Source organism: Sinocyclocheilus anshuiensis, unplaced genomic scaffold (genome assembly GCF_001515605.1).
Source record: "Sinocyclocheilus anshuiensis isolate Anshui unplaced genomic scaffold, SAMN03320099.WGS_v1.1 scaffold1425, whole genome shotgun sequence".
Classification (NCBI taxonomy): domain Eukaryota; kingdom Metazoa; phylum Chordata; class Actinopteri; order Cypriniformes; family Cyprinidae; genus Sinocyclocheilus; species Sinocyclocheilus anshuiensis.
This window is the reverse complement of record NW_015551044.1, coordinates 201,577-225,902: the sequence shown is the minus strand read 5'-3', so window position 1 is coordinate 225,902 and position 24,326 is coordinate 201,577. Positions and strand designations below refer to the sequence as shown.

Sequence of the window (24,326 nt, the reverse complement as noted above, 5' to 3'; positions counted from 1 at the left end):
TATCTTAAGGAAAGACTATCAGAAATGACTGGTTAAAAAGACAACAAGCCTTAAGGGTGGTGGTACCATGGTACAGATGACACTGTCATATGTCAAGATATGCAATGGTAATGATTGATTAACATCCATGTACCACAGTATTCACCCATTTCAAGGTACGTGTATAAATTAATGAGGGGAAAAATAGACTACCATGATATGATTTAGTGGATCACTCACATCACTAACATATGCGGTATATCAAGAATAATGGTGGCACACCTGCAAAATCAATTTGTGCAGCGATTCTCATTATAGAAAAAAAAATTTAAAAATCCAAAACGTAAATTAAAAAAAGGAACTTTTTTTTATTTCCTGTCTACAAAAAGTGCAACTGTACAAAGCAAAGTCCCCTTCATACACTTTTGTAAAACTGGTCACACAAAAGATAAAACTCAAGTGAAGAAGCCACAGTAGCGGGTCGATCTCTCAGTCTCCAGGTCTCTGGCTTGTATACTTCAACTGTACAACTCAAACACAACATGACATTTTATATTTGAAATTAAAATGTTAAGCAATAACTCTGGTTCTGTTCTTGGCCTTCTTTAACACCTCCTCCAGAATAATAGTGACTATAATCAAAGTTACCTGGGGGAAAAAAAAAAAAAAAAAAACTATTTTAACAGTCGGCTCAATCAAAAATAATCCAGTATGTCAAAAGTCAGTATAAAACAACCAGTGAAACACAAACGGCACTGCATTCATGCACAACACATTTACACACTGAATCCATCCCTGCAAAAATCTTTAAATCAATGTGACATTCAAATAAGTGACAAACTATACAGCCTCAAACACCAAAAAACTGTTATTTTTGAGCAAGTCCGACTGCTTTAGAAAGTGCAGTTATTGCATTAATATATATTTTTTGGAGACAAGTACAAGGACCAAAAACCCAAAGCCTGTTGTACAGAACAAAACATCCCTCTTCATGCATAAAATAGTTCTTTATTGTTCATTTAGCAGCAAAATATGCTTAGGTAAGCAGTAAGCACTGCCATCAAACTAATTTGTCAAGATAATTGTTAAGCCAATGCCTGAGAAAGAGACGTTTAACGACGACCCTTGTACATAGTGTGTTCTCAAAACATGAAGAAGAGGACATGAAGAAAAATCTCTCCCTTAATGCATTGCTGTGAAGCTTTAATGACATAAAAACAGGGATAATTCATTTATCTCCTGTGTCGTCTTGACGGTGAAGAACCGCGGTGTTTTGAAGAGTATCTGGAAGACTGGCCAGGACTTCTAGAGTCGGCTTCATATGAATTAGATCTGTTTGTTGAGTGGCGGGACTCTGGTAAGCCCCGCCCATCTCTGTCTGGTCTCTGTTCTCTGATTGGCCGGCGCTCTGCAAACCGTGGGTCTGTGGGCCTGTCGCTCATCTGTGGGTTATTAGGGCATTCCAAGGGTATTAGCCGTGGCATAGGCACGTTGCTCGTGTCATGTTGAGGGTGGGGCGCAGGGGCGGGGTCTGTTTCCACAGGTGCATGCGTAACAGGTGAGGTCACAGGGCTTGGTTTCCCGACTGGGGGATAAGAGAGACTGCGGGTCGGCGGCTCTCGTTCTTGTTTAAGAATCTGCCTGGCGTCCCTTTCAAAATCGTTTTGCATTGTTTTGATGATAGTTTTACGTATCCAAGCGTCCTCAATCAGTGCTCTCCAATCACTTTGTTCCTGCAGAAATGCATCATTAAAACATCATTAAAAGCGCTTAGAAATACACAACAGCACCTCTTGTGGTGGGTCGAGACAAACAAATGTATATGTTACCCTGAGTGTGCGTATATGTCCCAGTATAAAGAGACTAAATCTGGCTCTGGTGATGGTTACATTCATTCTCTGCCGATTTCCAACAAACCTTAAAAAGTAAGAAGCAATGCAATATTTGAACCAGAAACTTGAACATTCTAGTTGATTGATATATAGGCTAGGGCTGCACGATAAATCGAAATGGAATCAAGATCGCGATTCGACAGAAGCTGCGATTGTCATGCGTATCTTTCAGTGAAGCACTGTTCTGTGATCAGCAGTAAATCTCCATCCGAAGGCCAGAGGGCGCTCTCGCGCTGAAACTCCAAATACGCCTCGCAGAAGAAACCCAGAAAATGCCTATCACTGCACTGTGATAGGCACACATGACTGACGTTATGAAGTGAGTTTGGAGTAAAAATATGTTATTAAATGTGGTATTTTCACATGCTTTCAGATGGAGCAGCATTTACTTCACAGAGCCGTAGTTCACCGAAAAGCTATGCAAACAGCTGTCATTATATCAAAATGCGCATGACAATCGCATTCGATTAATCGTGCAGCCCTAATATAGGCTATGTACACTTACCCAATGGAGCCCATTTCACTGCTGGCTCTCACACAAGACACAATGATGCAGTCCATTTCTCTGCCCTGAAAGCCATCGACTGTATCGACTTCAACCCTAAAACACAATTACACGTTATTCAACTGTACATAACACAAAGTTTACACGCACTACCGGTCAAAAAGGTTTGGAATATTATGATTTTGTAATGTTTTTTTTTTTTCTAAAGAAGTCTATTATGTTCACCAAGGTTGCATTTATTTGATGAAAAGTACAGTAAGACAATAATATCGTGAAATAATACTACAATTTAAAAGAACTGTTTTCTATGTGAATAAATTGTAAAATGTAATTTATTCCTGTAATGCAAAGCTGCATTTTCAGCATCACATCATCCTTCAAAATCATTCTAATAGGCTGATTTGCTGCTCATTTATCAATAATAGTTCTTATTACTATAAACTTTGCAAAGATAATAAAATGTTAATATTTTGTGTTAATATTAAATTTCATATTTTTGTAAAAATGCTGATGTGACATTGAAGACCAGATTAATGGCTGCTGACAAATTGCGTGACAGGAATAAGTTACAAAAACAGTTATTTTAAAATTGTAACATTTGAAAAAAAAACAAAAAAAAACTATTTTTTATCAAATAAATGCAGACTTCATAAGGACTTCTTTAAAAAAAAATTTATCCAATGTTTGACAGGTAGTTATCAGATTATATAAAAAAATTCATGGTTCAAAAATAGAACCATAGATACAAAAGTTAATTTCTAATTATTTCTTGTGGCAATCTGCAATAAAGTTGTTTTTAGAAGTTTCATTTTGATGAAAGATTATGAAAAGCTTAAGTAAAGTTGCACACTGAACACTCACTGAAGTTGCTTGTTGTCGATGCCTGAACCCCTGACGGCATTCAGTATGCGGCGTTTCTGGGCGTTGTAGGGTGTGATGACGCCCACTCGCACTGACTGCTTCTCGCCCAGCAGCTTCAACAGCAGCAAGACCAGCTTGACTTCTTTGTGATTGGAAAATGAACTGAACAGTGGAGAAACACAATAAATTAACTGTTCAGACACAAGTAGTAAAAAAAGTTAAGTCCACCATCCCACCCACATTCCTCCATTTCTTACTCTCTCTCCTTCTTCTCTATCCCATCCGTCACGTCGAACACTTTGTAGGGCTTGAAGGGCCAGCTGAGGGAACAGCGTTTCTGAGCGGTCTCACTGAGGGACAAAAGGACACAAATCAGAAGTCCATATTTATACTTGACCTTGGGTGCAAATTTTACATTTGTTTGCCACACCTCCCAATCCAGATGAATTACTAGCTAAAAATACTCTGAAAAAATTGCTTATTTAAATATATACATTTTTCCCGATAAATGGCATTGAGAAGTTTTTTGCACAACTAAATTGTGCTTTTGTGACTGTTAGAACAAGATTAACACGGAAGTCACAGACAAAACATTAAAAAAAAAACTCAAGCAGCATTAGCATGAAGCTATTTCACAGAATGCAGTGTTAAAATTCAAGGCCTAGTCACACCAAGAGAGAATATTTGCTCCATCTTTTCAACTAACCAGCGCTAGTTTAGTTTTAGTGTTTGTTCAAATTTAATTCGATTTGATGTTTATAATTTCAATTTTAATTTTTGTTATTTTTTATTTGAGATTTAATTTTTATATAATTTTTTTCCCCATTTCAGTTTTAATTTAAATTATTTTGGTACTTAGAATTAAACTAAATGAAAAAAAAAGTTCCCATGGAAACTAGCCAATTTATTTTATTTCAAGATACAAGTTTTTTTTTGTTTTTTTTATAGTTTACGATAATTCTGCTGCAAAACAAGATAAAATACCAGAAAAGTACACCTCTATTATTGCCATATATACCATCAACTGAATATTCGTATAAATCTCACCATCACTAAACAGAGCTGGGTTCTGCCAACTACTTTACAGGTTGCATAACAATATCACAGTTGGATTGTGACTGAAACTGCATCAAAAGTGCCAGAGATGCCCAGCAAGTCTGCAGGATTTGTTTTAATCTTTCCTGTAGCACACTTCACCTTTCATAAAGGACATGAATAATTGAAGCGCTTTTTCGCATGGCTCGGTGAATACACCTTTCATCTGCGATTTATGTTGCATTTTCATTTTATTCTCAGTATGAATAGACCTTCACAGCAAGTCAATCAGTGTCAGTGGAACATGTTTCTTGAGATCTGCAGAACATGGTTTAGTTTGCAGTTAGCAGCTCACTATGTTGAGCACTCACCACAAGCACGGTCCTCTCAGTGACCTGAGGAGTCTTAATTCAGACTCCGTCATAGTCGTCTGCTCCTGATCATACTGCCTGCACTGCCCCTGCCTACACATCATAAACATGAGGAGTCTGATTGCAGAACACGGTCTTCTCTCTCCCTCTCTACTCATGCCACAAATGGAAATGTTCCAAACAAACAAGGAGCTGGGTGCGTACCAGTCATCCTTAAGAGCGCTGTTGTAGATGTACTTGGAGGGGAATTCACAGATGTCCGGGTGCATGCGGTACTGCACGCTGAGCAGGAGGATTGGAGAGAGTTGCGGGTTTGACTGATAAAGACTTTTGCATAACCGTGCCATAAGAGACTGGTCGTAGCCAAACTCCTTTGCTTTCTGTTAAAACACACAAAATAAATTCAAATCATGCACAAAATGAACGATACATTTTTTTTTTTCTGTTACTTATATTTAACCCTTATGCTGTTCTGAAAACCCCTTTAACTAATTTGGTGTGTAGCGTGTCAAAATGACTGGCCTACAAAAAAAAATAAAAATAATTAAAAGGGGCTTATAAATCCCTCATTATGCTATATTATTACCAAATACTAGATGAAAACTTTTCATCAACTTAATACAAAGCCTGTGCACAGATAGATCATAGGTCTCAATTATCTAAGCTTATGCACATTAGTTTTTGAGTGAACATTTAAAAAAAAAAAAAAAAAGTGTTATTGGACAATTTTTGCAATGTTCACTCAAAAACAGAGGTGTATAAGCTCAGATCAATGAGGCCTACGACCAATCAGTTCCAAAAAGAAATACAAAACCTGTGCTAATTGAAAGAAAACAAGCAAATAAAAAGATTGAATCCATTATTTGACAAAAAAAAAAAAAAAAAAATTATAATAATACATTTGTAGGCTGGTCATTTGACCAGAAATCCTTAAATGTATAATTGCACTGCAACCTTAAAATAGTGTAACAAAAAAAAATGTTCTTTTAGGAATTTGTTATACCATGTGCGAGTATAAGAATAGTAATTTTGTCCATTAACTAGCATTTTCAGGGGAAAAAAAATTAAAACATGAAATGACCAAGACACATGAGGGTTAATGCCATAATTTACAACACAAATCTAAAAAGACAGAAAATCCTAACCATTTATGTGTTTAGATTTGCATGCTTGTAATACAAATACTCTATGACTAATATGGTGGGTTACTACCTGAGAGACAACTGTTGGTGGAAGCTGGTTGGGATCACCGACAAGGATTACAGCAGCACTTCGGTACAGCATGGGGATCAGAGTCTCAGTTTCTTTAGCCTGACTAGCCTACAAAAGTGCAGAGACAAACAAAGCGGCTTTGAAATATGGTTGTTGGGGAGTATTAGTGCGTTTATAATAATGATAATATAAACATTAAGTAGTTTTCTTTCATCGTGTTGTCTTTTGCACTAGCAGTAATAATAGATTAAATTCATCGATAAATGATGATAAGTGCAATTGTAATTGTACTACTTTTGTATTCAACCAAATAAAAACACATTTCACGGAATGACAAACTAGAAGAGATTTTGGTACCTCATCAATGACGACGCAGCTAAATGGTTCATGTCCGAGACGACGGAAGGCATTCTCGAGGACAATACTTCCACTGGTGCTGAGCGTGCAGCAGATCACATGAGCGTTTTGCAGCACAAGAGCTTGACTCTCCTGTCGCCTGCTGCGACACTATGAAAGAAACAAGAGGTACATTTGTTTGTGGGAGTATTATAAGTATTGTGAAACACGAATGTGAACAAATGTGACTGTTTACCTCTTTAATCTGCCGACTCAGTCCTTCTCTCTCTTTCAGAAGCTGCATCTTCTGCTCCATCAACGTCTTGAACTGTCAACCAACACATGAAGTTAATTCGACACAGCATTACAACAAAACTAAATGTGATATCTATATTCTGTCTTTTAGAAACTTGTGTGGAAGATGCATTACCTCAAAAGAATCCTTATTGGTTTTTGCACATCGCTGGGAGAGATTTTCAACAATTTGTTCCAGTTGCTCCTTCCGCCTGTGTATGTCAGCTTCTGCAGTTTGCTGAGCTCGCTCTACACACAGACACCTTATACATTAAAACCACATGCACATACGTTAACTCGTGAATTGTAAATGCACGAATTTCTCCCTCACGTGCTCTAGCTTTAGTCTGGTGGTCGAGGCTGAAAGGTTTTAGTGACTTCGAGATGGTCCTTTCACTTCCCAATCGTACCAGGTTTATGTCACCGCAGTTACCTGTACACAAAAGTGTTGTGAGACATGCTTTAATGTGACAGTATATGGCATGCATGCTTTTTTTAGTTGTCAATGTGTACCTTGAGGTGCGCTGATGTTTCGGCATTTCTCTTTAAAGATCAAAATGACTTTCTTCATCAGACTGTCGATGGCAGCGTTAGAGGGAGCACAGAGAAGAACTCGTGTCCGTCGAGACTTGGAGTGAAGGTTTCCCGAAGGAGCAGCACTGTTAGTACCCTGACCAGATAACCACACACAAAACACACTCAGCTGCAGTTGCAGATTAAGGTGTCCTTGAGAGCATGCACAGTAGGCAGGAATAAAGATACATTCAGACAAAAAAAAAATACCGAAGATAGTAGTTTGTACAACAGGCCACCAATTGCTTTACTCTTCCCGGTTCCTGGAGGACCATGGATAAGGAGAAATTTTGGGGTCTTCGGTGTTCTGTTTATCATGGCAAGACCGCAAGCTATTGCTCTTGCTTGGTCCCTGTTGAACTCCTGGAATGCGAAGGAAGGAAGGAAGGAAGGAAGGAAGGAAGGAAGGAAGGAAGGGCAAGAGAAAGAACAAGCAAAAGAGTGAAGGAAAAAAAAGGGAAAGAGAGTACAGGAAAGAAAGGGGCAAAATAATAACGTGGGATTAAAATCAGGTTCACTTATTGGACTGACACATTCATCCCACAAAAGGTCCTCTAGCTCAAACATGAACAAGAATAGTTGTCTAGGACTGTATTTTGTCCCAAAACATATACTACAAGTAGGTGAATTTGGAAAATGCACTGCATATTTGGTTTGCACCCCTTATCTGACAAGCCCAGTTACGTTTCCTGGAACTCTCTGCTCAAGTAATAATGATTTGATTCAGGTGCATTAAAAAAAAAAAAGGAGACATACAAAATGTACAATGCTGTAAGTCCCTAGGACCAGGATTAGGAACCACTGCTTCAGATAAACCCAAACTCACTGGTGAATCCAGGTCCGATGGGCTATCCAGAGTGTGCGTGAAATAAGACACATGTGGAGCAAGAAGAGGACGCAACATTGGTCCATTCCGCAGCAAACACAGCGCACGGAACTCCCGGAATATGCTGATCAATGATCCAATAACTTCACAGAGCACAGGTTGGGAATTTCCCGAAGATATATTACTACGTGTCTGAATCGTCAAGTTTAGAATTGGCCTGGAACCTGAGGATGGACAGAGTAATGAGACGGTGGACATAAACGTACACAATTCTTATTAATGACAGCACAACAAGCACAACCGGACCTCTGTTGGAAACACTGGACCGAGACACATAGCCAAAATGAGGATGTGGTTCATGGAAATTAGGTTCATCGTGGGCATATGACCCAGTGTTGTCAGGCAACCAAAGTAGCACAAGGTCATCTTCTTTTGGGTACAGTTGTTTTATATCAGTTTCCTGAGAAATGTTTGCTACAAAATAAAAGAAAAAAAAAAAAGAAAAGTAAAACTTTATGAAATGGTTTATGTTTGAAAGGATACTCCCCAACTGTAACAGCTAAAGATTTTAACTGTATCAGAATTCACTTTACTGAACATCAGAAGGTAAACTGCCACACATGGCTGGACTTACCTGTGAAGCTGGCACTAGCTGTGCGATTGCTGTATTCTATACCCTGGACTGTTAGGTTAAGCTTGACTCTGCCCTCTTTGAGCCATTCACTCGCCATCTGTATAAATTGTAATTGGTTAACATTAACACTGGTACTAAATGTCCAATTAATAATAGAAGCAAGACAAAAACAAATTAAAGGGATAGTTCACCCAAAAATGGAAATTCTGTCATTAATTACCCTCATGTCGTTCCAAACCTGCAAGACATTCGTTTTCTTCAGAACACAAATTAAGATATTTTTGATGAAATTCTAGAGCTTTCTGACTCTGCATAGACAGCAACGCAACGGACATATTCAAGGCCCAGAAAGGTCATAAGAACATCTTTAAAATAGTCCATATGACATCAGTGGTTCAACATTAATTTTCTGAAGCTACGAGAATACTTTGTGCACAAAGAAAAAAATAACTTTCAAAAATAACATTCAACAATTTCTTCTCTTCCGTGTCAGTCTTCAATAGTCGCTTTTCCACTGTCGGGCCAGTGCGAGCCAGTGCTTTAAAAGGGCCGGGTGGGGCTAATAGCCTTGGACTTGTAGCACCGAGCTCAAAATCACGATGCGTTTCCACCGTCGGGCCAGAAGCTCCGCTGCGCTTCACTAAACCACGCCCTTTACACGCCTCTCAGGAACAACATCACGCAACCCCATCATTTCACCAACAAATAGAAGCTATAAGAAAACTAATAAGAAATAAGTCACTGGAACTAGCGCGATCACAAAACGAACACGATAAAAGCGGCCGTTTGTTTGCATGCTTTGTTAAAGATTTAAATCCAAAAGCATCTATGTTTTACGATAAGTGATACATTGATCATATAATGAATTAATTTATCAGGGTTGAAAATTAGTCACACAGAAATAAAACGGTATGAACCGTTATTTCACAAAAGAAAGAGGACACATAGCCTACTTATTCAGTCGAGTCTGTTTCTGTTTATTTGTAGTCACAGTATACATCATATTTTATACATCATATATATTTTTTCCATCAAAAATACGACCCGAGTAGCAGAGGGATCTCCCAAACAAAAAGCATCATTATATTATGACATAAGCAGAGCTAAAGTCTCAAGACGAGACTTATGACAGATAAAATATGTTATAAAAAAATACACGATTGTGATAGAGAATGAGAAGCTGACGTTTGATTTCTTCAAGCGGTCGTATTTACCAGGTTTACTATGGTAACGTTAAGGCTAGCATGCATAGTCCTTTGCATTGCTTATATTTCTGCCTTGTATGGTGATCATAATCCACATCAGATCTCAAACAGAAGTTATTTTAAACAGTCGCTGCTGTCTGAAAGTGAGTTTTGAGCTAAAATTATTTGAAAATCTGTAATGCTGATGTTATAGCCGTTAACTGTATGAATTGATCCGCGGCGCCGATGCTCTCCAGACGCGGAGAAACTCCGCCTTTGTTCATAACCACTCCTCTAGCCCCAGTTGGCCCGCTTTGGCCCAAGGTTTTCGTCGGGCTAAAAAACCCTGGCTGTTGGCCCCGAGGAAGCACAGACGAGGCACGGTCAAGCCCTGGAAGTGACGGTGGAAACACAGCTAACGTGCGTTCACAAGAGTATCACGACGCATGCGTCTGGTGCTGCTGATGCAGAAGCCAGCATTCTGACGTAGAACACACATGCAGGGGTCGTGGTACTCTCGTGAACGCACATCGAAGACCAACACGGAAGAGAAAAAAAATGTTAAATAAAGTCATTATTTTTGTTTTCTTTGTGCACATAAAAGTATTCTCATATTCTTTATAAAATTAAGGTTGAACCACTGATGGCACATGGACTATTTTAACAATGTCCTTACAACCTTTTTGGGCCTTGAACATGTCAGTTGCGTTGCTATCTATGCAGGGGCAGAAAGCTCTTGGATTTCATCAAAAATATCTTAATTTGTGTTCTGAAGATGAATGAATGTCTTACTAGCTTGGAACATCATGAGGGTGAGTAATTAATGACAGAATTTAAATTTTTGGGTGAAAAGCTTACCCTTTAATTGTATAAGATTCAGTCCTAATTACATCCAAGTATTTAGGCATTACAGAAATAAGATGTAGTCCCACCTCTTCAAATGCATTAATTAGCAGCAGGGGGTAAAAGGTGTTGAAGTACTCCAGGTAGCTAGGAAACTGAACTGGCACTTTCTTCAGCGGTAGCTGGCACAGATCATGTGGACTCCCAAATGCTTTGTAGTTGTCAAGCATCCTATATTCCCATTTAAGGATTGCTTGGGTCAAGATTGAAAGGTCAAACATCGGGCTTTGATCCATCGAGGGTACTGGTTTGTTAACTGGAGCCTCAGGTCTTTGGTATACCTTGTAAGATGGTGGCTCTGAGGTGGAGCTTATTTTAGAACTAGTGACCAACTCGGGAGCATATGGAGCATGTTGTGAAGGAAGTGGCTTTGGGAGTTGTGGAGGATGGAGAGGTTGAAATGTTTTTGGAGGTGGCATTGCTGGGGGCAGTCGGGGGATCTTCGCTTTCGCAACATTCGCAGCAGGAGGAGGCTTGGCTTCTTTTTCCATTTCAAGGACAAGCGAGGCACTGCGGGAGCTGGGGGTGTATATTTTTGTGGTAGAAGGTTTGGCCTTTTTCTGAGACATAGGTGACATGCCAGGCTTCACGAACAAATGATCATCATTTCCACCAATAAGAGTCTGAATAGGTTTAGGTGTCAAGCTTGGCCCTGGGGTATTTGACTCACTATCTGTATCAATGTCCATGTCAATAGGATCTCTCTGGGTAAGAAAGAGTTCTTCCTCATTTTCTTCATCAAACTGCTCCATTTGAGAGCACAGTTCCATGTCGGTGGGTTCCATCTGAGTGAGGAACATCCATTCTTCATCATCCTCCTGAGTAGGTTTTTCTTTTTCCATGTTGACATCAGCAGTCTCACTGGCTTGGAAGTACTTGGATTCTATTCTCTTATTATTTCCAGCCCCATCACCTGTAGAATTGGTTCCTGATGAAGCCTTTTCATTATTCCGCTGATGGTCAGGATCTGGCTGAGGACAGGGAAAGATATCACCAGCCCCGCTGCTTGCAACTGTAAGTTTCGGTAAGTGCACTTCACCTGGCTGATTGATCTTTGCTGGTTTGGGAGCTAATGTCATGATGGCTCCTGTTGCTGGCCTCTGATGCTTCTCACGACTTTGCTTGAAAAACTGAATATCTTGTGATCCCAGAAGTTTCTTGTTGCCTTTTACGATACGTTTCTGTGGAGAAGTCTTAGTGGCTCGACGCACTCGCCTTGTCTTCTGTTGTAGTTCCACCTGCACTTTCTGACCATGGCACCTCAGTTTAGCAACACAATCCAGGGAGCGCTGAGAAAGTTGAAAAGCTTTCCTTTCCTTCTTTTTTAATCCCAAACGCTCTGCTGTTGATTCTGGCTCAGCAACCTTACGCACCTTCTTTGGGGGAACAATCGCAGGGGTATCACTTGAACTGGGGGCAGAAAAATAAGGTGAGGAAATAGAGCTGCAGGATGGAGAGGAAGATGATATACCACATGAGGATGGAGTAGTTGAAGAGGAAGGTTCCTCTACGTCCTGAGATGTGGACCTGCGTTTCAAATGGTGGCGTCTGATTTTTTGAGCATGGGCATCAATTATCAATGGCTTTTTAGGCTGCTTCTTATCAGATGGAGTTGTTTTTGTGCTTTTAACCAGTTTTGGTTTGGCAAATTTATCCCAGCTTTCTGCAGTACTGGATGCTTTGGACAGTGATGATGCACATGAATCCACTGGCTCTTGTGGCTGCTGCTGTTCTCTGATCGTATCTTCTGCTTGCTGACAAGCCCTCTCAATGTCTTCATCTGGAATTAGTTCGGTCTCTGAACTTGATGGAGATGCTTCATGAGGAGCTTCATCCACCTGTGGTTTGAGTAGTTGGTCCGATTTGGGCTTCTTCGTCAAGTCTGACGCATCAAAATCGGAATCATCCCAGGCAGACGCCACATATTGCTGGGTCTCAAACTCAAAGACCTGTGATTCACTGAGATCATCATAATCACGACCGGGGCTCTCAGACAAGACACAAACTTCTGGAGACCTCAGGATGTCATTTGGCCTTTCATCATTATCAGAATCATCATCAGAGATAACAATGGTACTGGACTCCACATTTTCCTTTGAGGTGCCCATGGACCGGTTACAAGTTTTTCCAATAGCACTACTGTCAACTTCGGAGTCGCTAGATTCAACTTTGTGGATAGATTTTGTCAGACAAACCAGTTTGATATCAAGGGGTTCATCGTCATCCTCCTCCTCCTCCTCCTCCTCAGCAGCTCCAAAACCACATTCCTCTTTAGCTGATTTTAAGGACTCACTAGGCTTTTGTTTGGCAATGGCTTTGATCTTTGACAAATTCTGGTTATCATTTAATCTGGATTTATTTTCCTGCACTTTTCCCAGATCTGGTTTAATGCATTCCAACTGAACAACTGGACTCAGCTGTGGAATTGACACTGGGTCAAGGGTTTCCTTCTTAGCCTTTATGATATCCTCAAGACCGCTGCACAAATCCTCATCCAAGTTCCAATTTCTATAATTCCAAATTGACTCCTCTTTGATAAAACCAGATTCATCTCCTGCTCTGCTCGGACCTGCCTCCTGGTCCTCATGTTGTTTCTGATTTAGGGTTGACACTGAATTTCTGGAAATAACAGTGTTTGTAGCTGCCTCCACTGATGGTGCACATGGTGGTGGAAAAACAGAGAGTGGAGAAGCAGGTCTTTCTGGCATCGACCGGACAACTCTTAACAAACACTTCTGAAGCTCATTAGATTCAGAACGTGTTAGATTCCATCGTTTGTTTGTAACTCCACGCAACTGCTTGTTAAGCAAATTCAAAAAGTGGGTCGCGCTTGGAACAGATCTCCTTATCCCTTCTTTCAGCAGCAGTCGAATCAGTTTCATGCAGCCAGCAATTATGGCACCATTGCCTCCTCCAGATGCAGGCAGTCTTCCAACTATCCCAAGGTTGTATGAGGTTGAACTGACTCCGTGAATCCCACCCATCCTGTCTGGTGGTCCATGGGTTTCATCTGATTGGATGATGCACAAGACAATCTCTCCCACCCACTTGAGGGCACAGCGAGAAAGTATTCCCATTCGTCCTTCAGTAGAGTGTAGCTCAACAGTTTGAATAAGGATACGAGTGAAGAACTCGGTCACTTTATCGCACACACTCGTCTGTCCGGTTAGCATGTGCCGATTTTCTCGTATCTTATCACAAAGATAGTGGATGACTTCACTAATATAGGAAGCGTTGAGCTCTGGAAGTTCCATTATGGAACGGACAAATGGAATGAACCACAGAAAAGTGCTTCCGTATACACGCATGCTCTGGCCCATTTCAGAATCAAGCACGGTGATCAGGGACTGCATATCCTCATAGATCACATAGTTGCTGGAAACACCACTGCTGGATGACGAACCAGATGCCTACACGATGAACAGAAGGAAAAACAGCATTCAGCTTTTTCCTAACAAAGAGTGCAGGAAATGTTTGTTGCATAAAGAGAATGCGGTGTCAAAACAGAAATCTTACTTGGTTTGGTTTTTCTGAGGCATAACAGTCGTACACCATCTGACTGCAGGTCACCATATTGTCATCATATTCAGGTTCCACTTTAACCATCCCGCTGTGCATAAAAAAATGGATTAAATAACTTCTCACAAAACCCTACATTACTAAGCACTTTCTGCCAACAAAAGTTCCACCAAACATGGCATTTCACAGCAGCCATTTACGGTCCAAATGGCACCACTTGAACCATTTGCCTTGTCAAATAATGGGCAGGTTCACTGAATCAGAAATTAAAAAGAACTGTTTTTGAAGGTATGTGCTGATCTTCACTGCATTTTGCAGCTAGTATAGATGTAATTTTTAATATCCAGGAGCAATGCATATGAAATGGAATCATTACAATTTAAGTCTTTTTTTTGGTTTGTTTTTAATTAAGGATCTGTGCGAATAGTGCTAAATTTTAATTATGTGTTTAAAATTGCAGCTGTCGTGGCTTCTGCCGACCCTGTGAAAAATCCCTCCCAATGTCTTGGAGTTTTAATGCCAGAAGATGGATTTTATTATCAGAAAGATAATATTTCACATGCCCTTTTACACAGGTTTACAAGGCAAAGTCAATACACTGCATATATGCCACTATTGTTTATCCGCTTTTTGCCCCAACCTATATGTTCTCACAAGATGACAGAACAAAAGAGGCCTCAGTTTATCACGTCAGCAAAGATCACCACATGTTTTCTCTTAATGGCAGCTCATAACATGAGCACACAGTTAAATACATGACTATAATAGTAGAATAACGAAGTACCTCACTGCATTTGAAAATAAGTAGTGATAGCCTTTTGATGAGTCACGTTTATGGCAGATCCATAATGAGAAGCAGTGCAATGCGTGTACTACATGGCTGCATTTTTGAATTACTGCATTTTTCCTATGCAATGTCTACAATTCAGCATGCCATCAAATCTTTTCAATAAATTCAAGATTTTCTTACCCCATGGTTTTTTGCCGGATGCTTCTAATTTCCGCAACATAGCTGGCTGCTCCGGTGATTGTCTGGAATGCTGTATTAGGGTCAACCTGACCCCAGATCTTAGAACCAAGTCGGTCCAGAATTACCATAAAACAGTGGAGGGCTGGCCAGAATGGGTCAGAAGCTGGGTTATCCTCTGAAAAACATAAGTGGACCACTTTTAATCTATTGTATCTCATAACATCATGAAAAGCTCATGACCACTACCATTTACATACCATTTTTCAACCCATCCATTGTGTTGAGTATGCAAAGCGGTATGTTAATCTGTCCCATGAACAGAGAGTCCATTGCCTCCGCACTGAGCTGCGTTAGTAACATACAGATACCTGTAGGGCACAAAAGAGATTAACTTTAAAAAGATGACATCATGCTCACCAAGGGATGAACAATGTGAACCATTTACCAATTCCAGGTCAAACTGACACCACAACATATTCAAGTGCTATATGACAAGTTTCCAGATTAACATGCACCCGAATAGGGCACTGTGCAACACTTATTTTACAGTAGGTAGACACTAGAGCAATCCACCTAGCCCCCTGAATTTCTAATCCCATTCCTTTCTTTCAAAGATCCAGTTTCTATATTAACTTTCCCTGCCATTGACTGAATTTTATGGCAATCCATGTTTAGTTTTTTTCTTCTTCACTGGTAGGGGTGCTATTACGCATCAAAATAAAAATGGCAAATAAAACGTCAAACCCATTAAGAGGTATAGGACAGTGCAAACTTTGGGTTGTCAGAAAAAATGCTGGCAGGAAAAAAGTTAACTGCAGGATGGTGAGATCTTTGTCAAGAGCAGAGGAACAAAAACTTAACAGCAGGAATGACTGCTGTCCAGCTAGAGCGAGACAAACCAAAATATCTCAAATTGTACAAGTAACAAAAGGAACGGACATCATAAAGAGGATTTGGAGAAAACTAATAAACAGACCTAGCCAGTAGTTCTTCTTGTTTTGCGAGTCATAGAGGTGAGAGGGGAGCGTTTGTATGACGCCCCCTGCATAAGACTCTTGATCCAAATCTGGAAAGTTCAAAGACATTCCAAGCTCAATGACATAAAACATGCAGGAGAAAATCTCTTGAAGGTCATAGTAGGCGTCCCTGTCCACACTCTTCATGGTCTTTGCTGTATCGATTGCCCAGCGGCGCACCTGGAGTGGAAAGGTGGAGTAAGAACAAGATTACCAAAAGAGGACCAGCCTAACAAGATATGGCTTTTTGACTGAATTACCTGTTCGTTGGGATGAACGAGAAGCAGATATATTCCTTGATACTTCTCGAACACAGACAAAGACTGCTTCATATCCTGCAACTTACACAAGGCCTTTACCACCAAATCACCTGTAGAGAAAGAAAAGAATATGTAGAAAAGCACTAAAATCACACTTATGTTATTATAAGCTTTGGTTGTGTTAAGTAAATTGTGGCATTCTGCCAAATATTTTTGTACGACAGCCAAAAAATATAATTAAGTGCCATCTGCATTGGATGCTTGTATCACCCTGTCAGTGTTTATTTTTAAAATAACGACTAGCTGACTCTACATTATTTTCAAAATTGTGTCATCTGACTTTCTGATTGCCGTGTATTTCTACTGTTGACTATTTATGCCACTACAATTTCCCTTGAGTGATAATTTACTCCATAATCAACATTTATATTATTATATTCTTTCATAGGGCCCAAAATTGCTAGCAGCGCCCCTGCCCTTCTCATTCACGTAGGCCTTTAAAATGCATCCGACTCTCATAATATCAAAGCAACTTCTACAAATGTCTTCTATGAGATAGATGAAAATATTTCAATCAATCAATAACCTTCCAGTTTTCAGATTTTTAACCACCCACTACACCACATGGAATGATGTTGGATATGAGAATGTGACTTACACAGATCACGGTAGCAAAGCAAGTACGGATACTTCAGAACTTCAAACAGTGGAGAACGGAGACGGTCGTGGAATTCTGCAGGCAAGATCTTCGACACCGGCTCCACGTGATCATCTTCGATAATAAAGATATCGTCCTCCTCCAGCTCCTTGTCCAGAATGGTTCCCAACAAATGCACGAGTCGAGCCTTCTCCATTTCCCACAAACACTGCAAGAAAGCAAGAATTAATGTCTGGACACATGCAAGCTGAAAGAACACAACATTTACGCATTTAGCAGATGCTTTTATCCAACACGAATTACAAGAACAAAAGCAATTAGCCAAAGGGCCAACAATCTTCATAATAAACAATGCCAGTTTAATTAGACAACTAGATTAGGAAGCAAGCTAGGGAAGAGACGTGCAGAGAAGAAACATGGTGAAAACACCAAGGTCTTCTGTTCTTCAGAAAATGCAAAAGCTGAATCAAACTTATTCCACTTCTATAGCTATTGTTAAATGCACTTTTGACCCTCTGCAGCATACACTTAAGCATTTCAGATTAAGCACATATAGCATGCATAGGCCTGTCACGATAACAACTTTTTGTTGTTGCGATATATTGCGTCACCAAAAATAATTGAGGTCATGTACATATATTGCGCGATAAGTCGATATATTGATTATTGCGACAGGCCTAGGCATGCATTTCTGTGCAAGTTTGTTGTGATCTGAACAACTTGGAAGTCTGGAAGTGTGTGATCCTCAGAAATGTAGTGTATGAGGCCCAGGTTTTCCTCTTTAACCATATACAAACTCAGCAAATGTATGATGGTTACTGTTTTAAAATCTGTTTGCAGTCACTACCTCGGTTACTCCTTTTGGTTCACATGGCCTTCAACATATTCTTTTGATAAAAAAAATGAGGTGAATACACTGAATAATCACTTTGTGATACAATTTAAATGTTTTGACAGACTAGACGGCAGTCTGCCACCCTTACAAAGGGAACAAGATGACCAATTAGTGAGAAAAATTTAAGTGTAAATTGCAAGCAAGATGGTCAGATGTTCTGCGGCTGCAAGAATTTCAAATTTGTTGTCTCCAACAATAAAGTCCGATTTTGGCATCTGAACTCTGTGACTTGAGTGTTACTTACTTGCAGAGAAGAGAAGGCAATTTCTACAAGAATTCACAATGTTCACAGTGAAAACATGTGAAAAGGGTCCATACAATAACATTCTGAGATCAACAGTAATTTGTATCTTTACATGTGGTGGCTTCTGTGAGAAATCACTCTCGAAGTCTTGAGGTTTTGATGCCAGAAGACTTTATTATCAGAGATAATGAAGCAGAGAGACTCTGCAGAGAATCTCTAGAGTCGGTAGGCGCGTTTCCATTACCCTTCAAATTGCGCAAATTGAAATTGCGAATTGAAAATATGCCTAATGGAAATGCGTCAATTTTGCAAAAACGCCCATATATCGCAAAAAAGTTTTTACGCTCGCATGAGGTGGTTTTTCAGGCAATGCGAAAAAGGAATAATTCGCAAAACTGCAATGGAAACGGCTTTTTCGCATTTACAGGTCACATGGCGTATGTAAAAAGTCATATGATCATTCTTCAATGTACTATAACCTCCAAGAAACACTCCATACGTGGCTGCTCTCCAGTATAAGGGGCTTTCCCTAATGTTAATGCTTAGATAATTTACACTGCACATGTCTGCGGTGCCGTGTGGCTCTGATACGGCCACTGAAGCTGATTGCGGCCACTAGCAATGCTTGTGATTACTCCAGCCACGCCACACACGTTTCTGAAGCGGCTCTGTGTGCTGCTTCTGTAAAGATACACGCATACGCCTCCTTGAAATAAATTTAGCCAAAATCCGTCAAAATCCCACCAAAATCCGTTGCCATGACTTATCGCGAGAGGCAAAAGGTTAAGTTTTAGTCGCATAACATTGGTTAATGGAAACGCCGTCATTTTGCAATACTTTTTTTATCGACCATGATCATAATTTACATTTAATCATTTAGCAGACGCTTTATCCAAAGAGACTTACAAATGAGGACAACAGAAGCAATCAAAACCAACAAAAGAGCAATAATATGCAAGTGCTATGACAAGACTCGGTTAGCCTAACGCAGTACATGTAGCAAGGTTTTTTAAATTTTTTATAGTATATAGTATAGAAAATGATTAGGAAACACTAGTGTTAGAGAGTCTTTTTTTCTAATAAATAAAAAGAAAACAAGTAGATAGAATAGAAAAAGAACAGAGAAAGCTAGTGTTAGGGACCTTTTTTTTTTTTTTAAAGAAAACATGCCGTTAGAAAACAAGTGTTAGAGGGCTTTTTGAAATAATAATCGTAGAATAACTTGATACACAAATGGCTATATTCACAGTGATTATACTTGATTCATATTTTTATTAATAAAAATCGTCTACATACTGTATGTAGTACGAGTTAAGGCTGCTCTGTGCCAGCTCAAAATTCTGTGTAAGGACAGACAAAAATATGCCTGCTCTCGCACCTCAGTAAGAAAGTATCCAGTTGTAATTGCTGTGCAATTGCATTTATACCACCTCCGAGCCGTATTAAACAGTCTGTAAACAGACAGCTAAATGAAACTTCAGAAAGCCCTTCTGTTAGACCCTTACAGTGTGACTTTGGCAGACTTTTGCTCAGAGTGTTTGTGTACCTTGTGCAGATCAGGGACCTTGTCTCTGGCTCGATGGTACTCCACCACACACTCCAGACAGCAGCCGAGGTCTTCATTCAGAGAGTCCATCTCTCTCTCAGACAGCCGTCCTGAGCTGTAGCGACGCAGCATGGCAACTATCACTGCGTCACCCTCTGCCTCCAGGGAGGTGGTGCACCACAGACACTTCTCCATCATGATCACCTGTGCACACACAGATACAGACAGCTTAATATAATGCATTCTTAAAGCCTCTATATGATTCTACAGCACTTCTCTCCTCATTCTCCAAAATGCCTTCAAGCATCTTTTTAGCAGCTTAACACTCATGTTGAGTACACAAATACAATATATTCTTGATCACGGATTTAAAAAATAACAGTGGATTAAAAGGGACACTTCACCCAAAAATGAAAATGATGTCATCATTTACTCACCATCAGGTTGTTCCAAACCTGTATGAGTTTCTTTCTTCTAGAGAACACAAAAGATGATATTATGAAGAACGTTGGTAAGCAAACAGTAGCTGGTAGCCATTGACTTCCATAGTGTGGATACCTGTGATTCTTCAAAATATCCTCTTTATCCTCCATATAAGAAACATTCATAAAGGTTTAGAACAGTTGAGGGTGAGTCAATGACAATACATTTTTAAGGTGAACTATCTCTTTAAGAACAGTCTTTATGACTGTGCACGCAAAGCATGACAAGACTTCAGCAAAGAAGAATAGTGGGCAAAAACTGAAAGTAAATGGCAGGGACTGTCAGACACTAAGGATTGTTCCTAAACAATACAGAACTACTGCAACCTCAATATTCCCCTTAAATACCCTGTTTCTATAGTATAATTTTATGGCGATGCCGTATATTTTGGTGGAAGCACTATGACAACTGAGACAAGTTACAACAGAGTTTGGCACCAGAACTGAGAAAATGGTGTAAACACATTAGACATGTGCCAGCCTCTCCACAGTTTTTTTAAGAGGATAGGGAAAGTAATTGTAGCTAGAGACTAAGGATGAGCAGGGAAGAAAGTCGTAATACCAATTTTCGGGCATTGTTCAAATAAGTACAAGATATATATATATATAGCGATGGCCATGCTTCTTACGTCCATTTCGGAGAACCAGGACAAATATTTCAATCGATCGCTCAGGCATTTAAGTGGCACCGAAATAGAGGTCTGCGCGGGACTGTTTTTTTAGTCCCGCTCCCGCAAGGTTCTATTCCTCATCCACCCGCTCCTGCTATATATTCACACGCTTCAGTAGAGCGCAGTCTCGGGAGTACCCCCCGGCCTGCGAGGGGCGATGGGGGTATGTGACGAGTGGGGGCGGGGCCGAGAGCCGTGGGAACGGAGCGAGGCGGGTGGAGTAATTCATAATGAGCGACACCTGCACCACTCACCGGTCTCGAGTCCCACGGAGGAGCTCCGGAAGGATAAAAGGAGGAGTGACGACAGTGTTGGACGAGAGAGGACCAGGCCTGGACTTTATTTTGTGTTTTGTGTGCGTCAGTCGTCTGCGAGGAGCTGCCGCTTTACTTTCATTTTGTGTTTGTTTATTTTATTAAAGTCTTTAAATGTTCGCCGGTTTCCGCCGCCTCCTTCCCGAACTACGAACTTTGTTACAGCCACAGTAGACCTGTTCTGCTCATTCCGGTCGTGCGTATGTGGGGGAAAAAACAGCGCTGTTTTATCATACTAGATACATTTGAAAGTTCTGTTATAATGCTACTCTGTGCGGTCGTCACCGGTCTATTAAAACGCACAACATATTAAAGCGTCTTTGGTGTTTCCATGTTTTCTACAAAACAAAACCAGAAATCGAGGGGTTATGACGTCATTAGCAGGCGACACAATGACACATATGGACACGGTCCGTGTCTCTACTTAAAATTGCTTATTTCTCTGGATTTAAACATTCTTCGAAACATTTGGGATAATGTAAGTACACAAGTCAGCAAAATATATAACACTGTTCTAGCGGTTTTTGGATATTTTAATAAAAAAATCTTACACATTGTGCCTTTAAGACACAAAATTTGTTTAATATTTTATGCAACACAGTAGGAAAAAAAGTGTCAGAGAAAATAAAAATGTTATTTTTATTCGTCTTGTCAGGATACAATTCGTTTAACATTGACAACACAATAGGGGAAAAGTGTCGCAGAGAGAAAAAAAATCTAAATGTAGGTTGTACAAAAATAGCCTATTAGCTATTTTTATTCGTCTCGTCAAAATACTAAATTCGTTTGACATTTTTCTGTTAACACAGTAGGAAAAGTGTCGCAGAGAAAAATAAATAAATACGACATCTTTCATTTAAAATTGCAAAATATAAACAAAACCGAGTTGAACGTCCTTCAAGGACAGCGCATCCACACCTGCCTGTTCTGTCTGAGGGCCGTATATTTACCACTGGTACAGCACATGCTGCACACAGACCCCGCAAATAAAGCATGTGACGCAGAAAGCATGCTTCCATAACAGTCCGAGTGCAGGCTGTACCGGTGGTCGATAAGAATAAAGTGCAGATATGCTGTTCTGAATGGACGTCGGGAACGGGATATTGTTAGACCGCCCGCTCCCGTTCAAATTACACCAGAGTTACCGACCGCTACCGCATTTTTTTCGAGATGGTCTTCACTGCAGAACACAAGAACCAGGGGGCGAGGTTGGATCCAGATCCAACTCCTCCCACCTTACATATACCTAAACCTACCCGTCTCCACCCCCTGATCCCTAAACCCACCCATCTCCACCCCTAAACCTATCAATCTCCACCCCCTAGATGTGGATCCAACCCCGCCCCCTGGATCTTTGTTCTGCAGTGAGGGGCTACGGTTTTATTCGGGAATAAAATCCGGGCGAATGCAGACCTCTACACCGAAATGAGGCACCGAAATCTGCGTTCTGATTCGGTAGTACATACCGGTTACATAGGTACCGGGTTTCGGTATCCAACCCTAGTTATAATGCTATGATCGAGGCTCTGGACTCGGAGCATAACTATCCCTTTAAAGGCAATTTTCTCAATATGTTAATTTTTTTGCACCCTCAGATTCCAGACTTTCAAATAGTTGTATCTCGACCAAATATTGTCTTATTCTAACAAACCATACATCAATGGAAAGCTTATTTATTCAGCTTTCAGATGATGTATAAATCTCAATTTCAAAAAAATTACCCTTATGACTGGTTTTATGGTCCAGGGTCCAGAATGAAAAAGAGAAAGAAAGAGAGAAAGAGACAGAAAGACAGAAAGAAAGAGACAGAAAGAAAGAAAGAGAGAAAAAAAGAGAAAGAGAGAAAGACAGACAGAGAGAGAAAAAAAGAGAGAGAGAGAGAAGAAAGAGAGAAATGAAAGATGATTAGAGCCTAATGATTAGATTCGGTCTTGTAATCTGAAGGTTGCAGCTTGGCGGGTTCATGTCTCAGTACCGGAAGGAAATGTATGTGGGGGAAGTGAATGAAGAGTGCTCTGTTCCACTCAATACCACGACTGAGGTGCTCTGGAGCACATGAGCAAGGCACCAACCCCCAGCAAATGGCTGCCCACTTCCCCAGGTGTGAGTTCACACTAGTGTGTGTTCAATACAGGTTTGAGTTCACAGTAGTGTGTTTGTGTGTGCTCAAAACAGCCAAAAGATAAGACAAAAGTGTTCCCACACAGTGGAAATATGCGTCTAAGTATACAAACCAAGGTCAATAATATGCCTGTTCTGCAGCCTCCATTGTATGTTTGTACAAAGATTATATTATGCATACAGCATAACAAGGGTGTATAAACTATAATAGTGTTCACCTGCAAGTACATATTGTTTTCTATATGAACATAAGAAACTATTATTTTTTTAAATGATGAGAAACTGTATTTCTGATAGTCAGATCAGTGGCTATGAAAATCCTTTGGCTGCCTTACTTGAATTATATGAACAGAAGAAACGAAACTGATCAGATTGCACCGTGGGTGATTTCTGTTCTGATTTACACAAACTAAAGCCATCCCAGAGTCAAGAGCGGAGAGCCAACATGCACTCACTGACCAACCATAACAATGATATCATTTAATTTACACAAATGTTTCTATTGTCCACACTATCAAGAAAGTATAAGCTGAAGTGCGTCAGGGAACTGCCAAACAAAAGATGTCACATTAACACAGACAAAACAGAGCATTTACTTTTTAACTCGAGGCCTCACAAAGCCATAAACACTGAGGTCCCTGCAGGAGGAAGAGTGAACTTCGTTCGCACACCACAAAAAGTCAAATGTAAACATGAGTTATGGATTCAAACGCAACCAAAACACAACAAACGGGTTACCCGCAAAACTCCAACGGAGGAAACTTTGAGTCTTTCAGCGCTGTTTCATCTCAAATCCACAATGACACGGCTGTAAATACCTTAAGTCCACTCAACAGTGTGTTTTACATGGTCTCTTTCTCGCTGTCTGCTCTCCACTAAAAACCCGCCTACCGCCGAGTCGTGCTGCAGTGGCGTAATGCTGGGGGCGGGTCTGTCCATTGCGCATGCGCAGCATCACAGCGCGGGATCGGCGAAAAATAAAGGGCTTGCGTTAAGACCATAAAGCTGCGAAATAACGCGCAGGA

At 40.3% G+C, this 24,326-nt stretch overlaps 1 protein-coding gene across 2 annotated transcripts; it reads right to left on the bottom strand.

Annotated features, from left to right (window-relative positions):
* Window positions 1-574: 574 nt before the first annotated feature.
* LOC107661561 (probable helicase senataxin) lies at window positions 575-24,163 on the bottom strand. 2 transcript variants are annotated; one of them, XM_016451197.1, is made up of 26 exons: window positions 24,040-24,163; window positions 19,714-19,917; window positions 17,029-17,236; window positions 16,371-16,480; window positions 16,071-16,290; window positions 15,352-15,462; window positions 15,095-15,269; window positions 14,122-14,215; window positions 10,635-14,015; window positions 8,519-8,615; window positions 8,191-8,358; window positions 7,885-8,108; window positions 7,269-7,421; window positions 6,999-7,155; window positions 6,817-6,918; window positions 6,622-6,734; window positions 6,448-6,519; window positions 6,213-6,362; window positions 5,856-5,963; window positions 4,848-5,023; window positions 4,644-4,736; window positions 3,495-3,587; window positions 3,238-3,399; window positions 2,377-2,472; window positions 1,809-1,896; window positions 575-1,712 (listed from the first exon to the last, which is right to left on the bottom strand). In XM_016451197.1, exons 2-26 carry the CDS (start codon window positions 19,909-19,911, stop codon window positions 1,212-1,214), a joined length of 7,050 nt encoding a protein of 2,349 aa, XP_016306683.1. In that variant the 5' UTR covers window positions 19,912-19,917; window positions 24,040-24,163; the 3' UTR covers window positions 575-1,211. The 2 variants fall into 2 exon arrangements, with proteins under 2 accessions (XP_016306683.1, XP_016306684.1); XM_016451198.1 differs by lacking the exon at window positions 4,644-4,736.
* Between the last annotated feature and the right edge of the window lie 163 nt (window positions 24,164-24,326).